This window comes from Cornus florida, unplaced genomic scaffold (genome assembly GCF_030987335.1).
Source record: "Cornus florida cultivar Cherokee Brave unplaced genomic scaffold, ASM3098733v1 CherokeeBrave_3.0.0_Hap2_Chr11, whole genome shotgun sequence".
NCBI lineage: Eukaryota > Viridiplantae > Streptophyta > Magnoliopsida > Cornales > Cornaceae > Cornus > Cornus florida.
In genome coordinates, this window is record NW_026775581.1 from 104,943,928 (window position 1) to 104,954,699 (window position 10,772).

The 10,772-nt window shown below is 31.7% G+C and overlaps 1 protein-coding gene and 1 pseudogene across 1 annotated transcript; one reads left to right on the top strand and one right to left on the bottom strand.

Moving 5' to 3' along the window:
• The first annotated feature begins 2,759 nt into the window (after nt 1-2,759).
• On the top strand, nt 2,760-4,383 carry LOC132283466 (aspartic proteinase CDR1-like). The gene has a single exon (XM_059785411.1). It carries the CDS (start codon nt 2,820-2,822, stop codon nt 4,218-4,220), a length of 1,401 nt encoding a protein of 466 aa, XP_059641394.1. The 5' UTR covers nt 2,760-2,819; the 3' UTR covers nt 4,221-4,383.
• A 3,370-nt stretch (nt 4,384-7,753) lies between these two features.
• Nucleotides 7,754-10,560, bottom strand: LOC132281751 (aspartic proteinase CDR1-like; annotated as a pseudogene).
• Between the last annotated feature and the right edge of the window lie 212 nt (nt 10,561-10,772).

The window sequence follows — 10,772 nt, forward strand, 5'->3', positions numbered from 1 at the left end:
AAAAAATTTGCTTGGTTTAATGAATTTGTTACTAATTTTACAAAAAGTCTTAAATTCCACGTACTAATGGATTTGTATCAATCATAAGTTAAGATATTTTCTAAACTTTAGTACATGGGATTTAAGACTGTTTGTATTTTGATAATAGTTTTTTATTTTTTTATAATTAAAAATTAAAAAAATTATACAAAAATTTAGGCTAAAATAGATAAATAGGAGTGACAATTGAGCTGGCTTGATGGCGATTTATAAACGGGTGGAGCCCTTGATTAGGCCTTGTGCTTATGCATAACTAACAGTGTAATCCAGAATATTAGACTCCTGAATTATGAAAATTGAATTTGGAAAATGAAATATTAATTGATTTTGTCTTACTCGGTGGATACAATGAATTAAAGACCTGTTTGGTATTATGAAAATAATTTATTCTTATTATCATTTTTTTAAATAAAAAAAAAATCTCTAACACTATAATATTTTTTTTATGAAAATAATTTATTGTTTATTTTTATATTTTTTAATAATTGAATGAAACAAATTTCAGTTCAATGAGACAACATGTATGGTACAGAAAAGTTTTTTTTTTTTTTTTAATCATTAACCTTTTTTTCTTATCCGTAAACTCTTGCCAGGACCCAATAAAGAATTTTTTTTTACTTCACTTATGATCATTTGAAACCATATTCAATAATTCAAATATATATATTCAAGTGGTTGTGTACTTGCAATTTATATGGAGATATCAAAAGGTAAATAAGTAATATCCACAAATAAACCAACTTATTTAAATTTTAATTTTGATTACTAGATTATTGCATTATTTTGCACAACCGCCAACTCTCATACTCAAAAAAATACTTTGTGCTGTTTGATAGTCTTTATTTTAATGAATATATTGTAGTTTAACAGCAAGTTTCAAAAAATTTGGGGGTCTAAGAGCAAAATTAAGTTGAATCTGACCCTTGAATTAAGAATCAAAATTTTTAATACACAATTTGCAACATAGTGTAAGCAGCCACAATTCGCAATATTAAGTGTGCAATGGATGAAGCCATTGACAACATAGAGGTTGTTCTATAGACTTCGATGCACAATAAATCACACAAGGACTGTTCCTAGATCGCATTCACAAAAAATCAAAGGTTGCATTTCGATATGGAATTTTATGTCAATTTTTAAATTTATAAATATAAAATGCAACACCTTCTCTATCATGAAAAATCATACTGACTCTCAACACAAATGTGTACAATAAATATAAGATCACATTTACTCTAAAATTTCAAAATTTTAAGCCAGGATAACCATGATTTACTCTACATCATGCGATGGAAGGATGTGTAAATGAAAACTTATTCTACATGTATATCAACAATTCACTTACATGTATATATAGAATCCTCTACATACCACGGATTGCCAACATATGTGTCAAATGGTAACTTACTCTACAATTACAATTACAATTACAATGGATGTGTAATAAATAAAGCAACCACAATTAGCAATTAAAGCATATAACGAATTCTTCAGTCAGAGATTTGACGTTTTATTCATATATGGAGTTCTTATTTGAAGCTCCTTTATAAAATTCAAATGGCTTATTTCCTTCATTTTTCTTTTCTCCATTCTAAAACATGGGTTTATTAATTCAAACTTAAATATATATATATATTTTTTGTGATCATAACTGTAATAATTATTTTGTCTCGCCAATGTTAAATTTGGCAATTTATCTAACGAGACCTTAGATGAGTTGACCGTTTAAGACAAATAAGATGGTACAGGTAATTCTAACTTTATTTATTTAGTTAGTTAAACTCCTGGGAATAAAAGGTTTGAGCTGCTCTTCAATTAAAAATCAATAAAATTTACATGTTTCAAAGTATATATAATATATATATATATACATATATTTCTTTACAATGATTAGAAGGTTAGTAGTAGTAGTTACTACTTGTTAGGGGGGAGGGGAGTCGAACTGAAGACTATAAGTGCTTGAGCCCAATCGGGCAGTGTGCCCTTTCACTTCGGCAGCACCATTACGCTTATGTTCCAAAGTCTATATCAATATAATCTAGAGCTTTGATATTTGGGCCAAATTCAGCCAAGACCAAAAGACAAGTGTGGTGTACTCGGCCCATAAACTTTAATTTAGAGCTTCTATGTATGTCTTTTGTTGAGGCTAAGAATAAAAGAAGCCCAACTAGCACTTGGAAAGAGTTAAGCTTATGGACGATTCAATACTACTTCTATGCTTTTTCTTGTTATTTTCTTCATTAATTTATTTATTTGCTCTTTTTATATATTAATGAAGAAATTAACAAGAAAAAGTATAGAAGTAAGTATTGAAAATACCTTTTTCGTTGCTATTGGCTTAGAAGTAAGTATTTATTTTTTTGTTATTATTTTATTTGTTTGTTTGTTTGTTTGTTTTGGTCTTAGAGCGGTGTCATAAAAATCAAAGCCTTCTTTTGGAAAAAAAATAACACCTAACCTTTCTAAGCAGAGATTAAAAAGTGGAGATTAAACTACATAAGTCAATGGCTGGGTCGTCTAAGCGTCAACTTGGATCTTTCCTGGAAAGTTTGCATCCACTAACACTAGGGAAATTTGAGTTAGTCAAGAAGACTTGAGAGCTAGTCTCCTCAACGTTGTGGAAAGAAGGACCCATGCAAATGCCACAACCACCTTGTGGTCCTTCTTGTGCCTCTTTTTACATTCATTTACTCTGAAAACTTTCATCTATAAAAAGGGCACCATCCATAACATTCCTCTGCACATTACATCTGTTAAACACAACCATAACAGTGTGAAGAATGGACCAGTTACTCTGTTTTCTGATACTAGTCATGTTCTGTCATCTGCACATTCCATTCCTTCTCGAAGCTAAAGTTGCTGATGGTTTCAGCATCGATCTTATTCATCGTGACTCTCCACTCTCTCCACTCTACAACCACTCTGCCACCCCTGGACAGCTCTCAAAAAACGACGCCATTCGTTCCATTGCTCGAGCCAACCACATCCGTCCCTCTTCTGTACAAAAAACCAACATCGACACCAGTGTAATTCAGACTTCTGCTGGTTACCTAATGAAGCTTTCCATAGGAAGCCCACCGGTTGAAACCCTTGCCATCTTCGATACAGGAAGTGATCTTGTATGGATACAATGCAAACCTTGTGACACTTATTGCTTCTATCAAGATCAACCCCTCTTTGATCCAATCCAATCTTCTACTTATACCAAGCTTCCTTGTGAATCAAACATTTGTCAACATCATATTGACTACTTCATTGATACTGGATGCGACGTCACGACTAATGAATGTGAATATAGTACTAGTTATGCAGATGATTCACATACAAATGGAGTCCTGGCCTATGAAACATTCACTTTTGGTTCTAGGATTGAAAAGGTTGCTACTTTTCCCAATTTGTTATTTGGATGTGGTCACAACAATACTGGAATATTTCCTAGCCAAGGCTCCGGAATTATTGGTTTTGGGCGCGGACCATTCTCACTGGTTTCTCAATTGGCTGCTCAGATTGAGCAGAGATTCTCCTACTGTTTGTTGCCAAAAACTATGAATTCAGCCAGTAAACTGAAATTCGGAACTGATGCGGCTTTGTCCGGAGATGGAGTTGTTTCGACTCCATTTGTAGCTAAGGATGATCTAGACACCTTCTACTATCTCACTCTTGAAGGTGCAAGCGTGGGAGGCAAGAAGATAGAGATTTTACAGGGTCGTGAGGGTAATATCGTAATTGACTCCGGGACAGAACTGACTATGTTACAAGCAAGTTTCTACTATGACGTTGAAGCTGCAGTGAAAGAGGCCATTGGTCTTAACACAGTGCAAGATCCAGAAGGAAACTATTTGTTGTGCTATGACAAAAATGATTTAAGTAGGGTTCCGGAGATGAAAATGGTATTTCATTTTACGGGTGCTAATGTTACTTTGAAGAGATCAAACATGTTTGCAGAGTGGGATGAAATGAGTTGCTTGGCAATGTTGCCTACAGAAGATATGTCCTTCTTTGGAAATTATGCTCAGATCAACTTTCAAGTGGAATATGACCTTGCAAGGAAGCAGATCTCATTTGCTCCTGCAGATTGCACTACTGTGTCTGCGTATACATCACTTGGTTTCTCTTTGCATTCCTTTTTTCCTATGTATACCATGTACCTATTCCTCTTTTTATATATGTATAATAGTTAATAAATTAAGTTTGAATAATGTTATTAAGACTTAATAGTTTAACGAGTAGATTAGTTAAAAGTTTCTTATTCTTTAAATGCATGTATCGAATCAGATCGACTAACCTTCTTGATTAGACTATTACTAAATTGAGAAAGATTGGGGTTTGCTTGTTGTTTAAGTATGTGGAAATCATGGAAGCAAAAGACATGAAATTGCCGGAACACCCATTGTCAAAAAGGTTAAGCTATTAAGGTGCTCATCAATTAATGTATGTATTTAAAAGTTTAACACCCTTTCTCTTGTATTTGAAGGTTTAACATTCAAGATAATTATAATAATTAATGAATAAATAAAGGTCTTTCTCCCAAATCTCTATACAGCATGTGAATAACTGCGATCCCAAGACACAGGAAATTTGTATAAAAATAATAAAGTATGTTGCCTACACCAAGCCAAATTTCAATACTCATATTTACTTGCGTGATAACTTTGCAGAGTAAATTTCAATTATTTGAATTTTTTTCTCCAAAAGTTGCGCATATATTCTTAAATAGTCATATTTTTCATGTTTGTTCAATGTTGATTTTTTATTTTTAATTGGCAATCATTCATACTCTATTCTAAATTCTAATGTCTATGTAAACCAAAACATAATGTTCTAAAGATAATTTTGTTACCTTTGGGCTGTTGAATTTGAAAAGAAAGAAAGACAAAGGAAGGGAATGGAAAGAGAATGACAGTGACTTTTGACTAAAATATACTCAGTAAAATAATAGTAAATTATGAAAAATTATAAAATAATATTACAAGTAAGTAATTATACGTTGCTATTCATTCACATTAAAATAAATAAATTGTTATTCTCTCAAGATAAATATGAGAGAAAAGAAAATAAAATAATAAAATAATAATAATCTCTATTCATATTTGGATAAATTACTAAGAAAATGATAGCATTTTTATTTAAAAATTGTAAAGGAATAAAAAGGAAAAAAAATATTTTAATTGTCATTAGATGAGACTCAAGTGTCGTAACAAGTTTTTTATTTTAATTGTTAAGGTACTTTCAAGATTATAAAAGTATTATTTAACCACAATCATTTATCTTCAAATCTTGGATCCCATTTTTTTTGAGAGAATAGTTATCCATCCAAATCTCTCCCAATATTTTCTTTTCTCTCCATTTAGCACAACTCAATCATACTTCACACAATCTTCTTTTTTTTTTTTAAAGACCACCAAATCATTCAATCAAACGAGCCTAAATGTTCGAGCCTAACCCTTTTTATTACTATTGTTATAATATATCTGTCAAGTATAGTCATTAATGTAAATAATCTTAAGTTAATTTCAGTGACACTACCTTAAGTTTGGCTATATATAACATTAAAATATCTTTCGAGAATTAATATCACTCAAACCCCAAATGACTTTTTCGTCAATAACACCGTTAAAAATATGCGAAAAGACAATGTTACCCCTAATTTTTTTAATGCATTTTATTGTAAAATATTTTTAAACTAAAATGACTAAAATGCCATTTTCCTCTCTGCAAATTTTACACTCTTCCATTCCCTCACTACAAACCCTAATCACCAAAAATCCAATTCATCATGCTTATTGTGGTGATTTTGAAAGCTTTGAATATGTTGTGTGAGACCAAGGACAAAAATCATTTATTAAGAGGATTGGTATTGACCAAGCAATGGCAACGTCACTAACATCAACAACCATAGTCAATACCATAATTAATGTTTCCTCCGATGGGTCTTCTTCATGTCAATTTGAACAGAGAAGAAGTGGGACATCGAGAGAGACAGAGAGAGAGAAGGGAAATAGAGTACTGGTTGTACTATTACTAATTATTTCTATTCTCATTCCTTTTGTTTTGTTGATCATGCTGTGTTAATGAATGCAAATCTTTCTAAATGGTAAATGGAAATGGAAGAGAGAATTACAATTCCTTTCTTCTTAGGGATAATATATTTGTTATTTTTTTGTTTACTGGGTAACTAATCTTTTGGTTTTGCTCTTCCAAAAAAAAAAATCCTTTCATATCTCTAATCAATTTACTTCTTGATTATATATATATATATAAAGAATAATTATAAATTTACAAGGTCAAATGATATTTAAGTTATTTTAATTATTTTTGTAAGTCAGCATAAAGTCAAAAGGGTAACAATGTCATTTATTATACAAAAAGTGCTTTGACACCACTGAAAAGTAAATTTAAGAGTGTGAGTGAATAACGGATCTAACGTTTGTAATGTGAATGATAGTAATATTCGAAAATTATTTCAATGTGATATTTAGTCAAACCTAAGAGAATGTCAGTGAAATTAACCTAATAATCTATTGTTCACCATAATAATGGTTGTATATGATGTTGGGAGAAAAAATTATGGTTTGTGTCGATATTGTTATATATATATATATATATATATATATATATATATATATATGTCATCGTGTGGTGCTCTAACATGAATTCATGTCTACGATTATTGGACCAAAACATTATAAAGGGTAAATCATAGTGACGTCTCTTAAAATTTGGACAAATTATATACTAGTGGAACGGTTAGCGTTTATCACCCCTAAGTATATATATATATATATATATATATGTCATCGTGTGGTGCTCTAACATGAATTCATGTCTACGATTATTGGACCAAAACATTATAAAGGGTAAATCATAGTGACGCCTCTTAAAATTTGGACAAATTATATACTAGTGGAACGGTTAGCGTTTATCACCCCTAAGTATATTAAAAAAAAAAAAAAAAAAAAAATTCTTACTCTCATTACATCATACAATGGAAGCATCCAAAGTACGTGTATTGGCTTAGCAAGCAAGTTTTTCTCCTATTAATGAACCCACTTATGCTAAGTAATATTGTAAGAACAATACTTGGGTCCAGGTCCAACCTGTTAATGTGGTCCAATAAATACAAAACAAGTGTCCAAAAGTAAAAGTTATGATTTAAAACAAGAGTAATGATAGTCGGTTTGACCAAATTGGCCTACTTATAGTCCGAATCCGACTTGTAAGCCACGTAATTACCTAAATTGTTGATATTTTATTTAGGTACTAAAGATACCAAAAATAAATATGGAAAGAAGCTGAAGAGTTTTTGATGACCCCTTTCTATCTCTCTGGACAGAGTGTATCATTACTCAAAGAAAAGAGAACAGAAAGGATGACACATTCTTCCTTCTTTACAAATTTTCATACTTTATAAAGATAGAAAAAAATATTTTAGTTCAAAAATTAATTACTAGATTTAATTTACAAATTCATAAAAATTCAAAGTCATTTCTTTAAATTACATGTAAAAAGGATAAAAACACTTAAAATAAGAAGTTATATATAATATCAATTTAAAAATTAAATCTAGTAATTAATTTTTGAAGAAAAAACTAGTAATTTAGGAGCTCTAAATCGATTTTATTACCGATTGATTGTCCATTATTGATTTAAGAGTAATGATACTCGATTAAATTGACCTACTCCTAATTCGAATCCTACATGTAACTGTCACGTAATTAGCTAAATCATTGATATTTTATTTGCGTGCTAAAGATACCAAAAATAAATATAGAAACAAACTGAAGATGTTTTGACTACCCCTATATATCTCTGATTTCTCTGTTCAGCTTCTTTCCATATTTATTTTTGGTATCTTTAGTACCCAATAAAATATCAACAATTTAGGTAATTACGTGGTAATTACACGTAGGATTCGGACCATGAGTAGGCCAATTTGATCGAACAGAGTATCATTGCTCTTTCCACATACTTAACTAGGGCAAACCTTAAATCTTTCCCACCTTAGAATGGTTGCCATTGAAATTCAACTCATTACAATCTAACAAGAGAGTACTAAGTTAAGGTTGCATGAATAATGACTCTTATACTTAATAGTCTAACCGAGAAGATTAGTGAGATAATAGAAGGTGTCTAGGTCATCCTTAGCTAGAAATGGAGTAGAAACAGTTCCATCTCTGGACAAAGCCGAGTCAGTTCCGAATTTCAGTTTACTGACTGAATTCACAGTTCTTGGCAACAAACAATAGGAGAATTTCTGCTCAATTTGCGCAGCCAATTGAGAAACCAGTGACAATGGTCCGTGCGCAAAACCAATAATTCCCTAGCCTTGGCTAGGAATATTCCAGTATTATTGTGACCACATCCAAATAACAAATTGGGAAAAGTAGAAACCTTTCCATTCCTAGAACCAAAAGTGAATGTTTCATAGGCCAGGACTCCATTTGTATGTGAATCATCTGCATAATCAGTACTATATTCGCATTCATTAGTTGTAAGTCGCATCCAGTATCAATGAAGTGATCAAATTGATGTTGACAAATGTTTGATTCACAAGGAAGTTTGGTATTAAGTAGAAGATTGCATTGGAACAAAGAGGGGATGGTCTAGATAAAAGCAAAAAGTGTTACAAGGTTTGCATTGTATCCATACAAGATCACTTCCTGTATCGAACATAGCAAGGTTTCAACAGGTGGGCTTCCTATGGAAAGCTTCATTAGGTAACCAGAAGGTTCAGAAGAAGTCTGAATTACAGTAGATTCCATGTTGGTTTTTTGTACAGAAGAGGGACGGATGTGGTTGGTTTGAGCAATGGATCGAATGGTGTCGTTTCTTGAGAGCTGTCCAGGGGTGGCAAAATGGTTTTAGAATGGAGAGAGTTGCGAGTCACGATCGATGCTGAAACCATCAGTAAGTTTAGCTTCAAGAAGGGATGGAATGTGCAGATGAAAGAAGATGAGTAGGATCAGAAAACAGAGTAAATGGTCCATTCTTTACACTGTTATGGTTGTGTTTAAGAGATGTAATGTGCAGAGTAATGTTATGGATGGTGGCCTTTTTATAGATAGATTTTTTAAGAAAAAAATTCCGGAGGAAGGGACTGTTTCAGTTTTTTTGAAAATTGAAAATTAAAAAATTGTATAAAAAAATAATATGGTAGATAGTTTCTGAAAGATGAGTTTAAAAAAAAAAAATTTGTTTTCAGAAAATTATCTCCAAACAGTTTTTTTGTTTTTGAGTTCTTGGTAATTGTTTTTTAAGTGACAATTCAAACGGATTTTTTTGTTTATTTTTTCAGAATTTTTCTAAAGCATCACACATTTGTATGATCAATGTTAATAGATCAATTGGTGGTTTTTTCCTCTATTGGAGGAATTAATTAATTATATATAGGGTAAAAAATGTAAATACGAGTAATTTTTATTTCCCTGGAAAATGAATGTAAAAGGAAGCACAAGGTCGTCAACATTCGCCTGGAAAATGAATGTGAAAAGAGGCACAAGGACCACAAGGTGGTTGTGGAATTTGCATGGGACCTTCCTTCTTTCTGTCTACTTTTGTGTGAAATCAAATTTTTATTTTTAAAAAATAATACTCTCTGTTTCAAAAAGATGTCGTTCACTGTTCCCAACAAAAGGCTAGGTAGACAAAAGGTTATGTAGTAATAATAAACAAAAGGTTAGGTAGACAATTTCTAAAAAGTCAAGAATACTAGTTCCTAGAACTGTTTTTTATTTATTTATTTATTTTTCGTTTTTTTTTTTGAGTGATACAAAACAAGCAGATCAATTTTTTTTTTTTTCAGAATTTTTCTGAAGCATCAGACACACATTTGTATGATTAATTTGTTGAATGATAATAGAGCAATTACAAAATGTATGTAGTTTTTACTTACAGGAAAAAATATATATATATGTATGCTTTTTTTTTCCATAAATTTTTCTCTGTCATCATTTCGATTTAGAAAATATTTCCATGGAAACTGAATGTAAAAAGAGGAATAACATTAATTTTCGTGAAAAACGAATGTAAAAGGAAGCACAAGGTCGTTCTGGCATTTAATTGTATGGTACCTTCTTAATTTCTATGTTAAAGATTAAGCATTGACTATTCCAAAGTGTTGGTGAATAGATTGGTTACCGGTAATTGATGGCAGTGAAAGAAAGCGACAGCCTCAGCTCCACTGATCCGTCCGTCCCGATCCAAATCTGCTCTCCTAAAATACACATAGATCAAATATATCCGTCTTAAGCATCTGGTTCTGCCCTGCCATATTCAAATATGTATAAAGAAGAAACAAGAATTCAAATGCCGTAGGTCAGGGGTTAGGGGCGTACTGTTTAAATATGCCATTGAGGAGAGAGAAGAGAAAAACATAGACGATAGAAGAGAAAGGGTTGTCGTGGTGGTGACGGTGGTGAAAGGAGGTAGCCGCGGGAGGAGGTTGTGGCGGTGGCTGTTAGTTCCGCCGGTGGTGGTGGCAGGAGGTGGATAAGAAACAGGGTAAAGAGAAGAAAAAAGGGTTTCTATGATTGGTTAGGAGGCTAATATTGTAATCTTCTTTTAAAATGGGCAATCTAGTATATTGCTTTGAGATATTTTATTATTATTATTAAAATATCATTCAATCAGTCCAGCTATAAAAGACATTTTACAAATATTAACAACATTTGGGTCCGATCCAGTTTCAATAAAATCATGACAAGTGTTGAAATTAAATATAAAATTAAATAAAA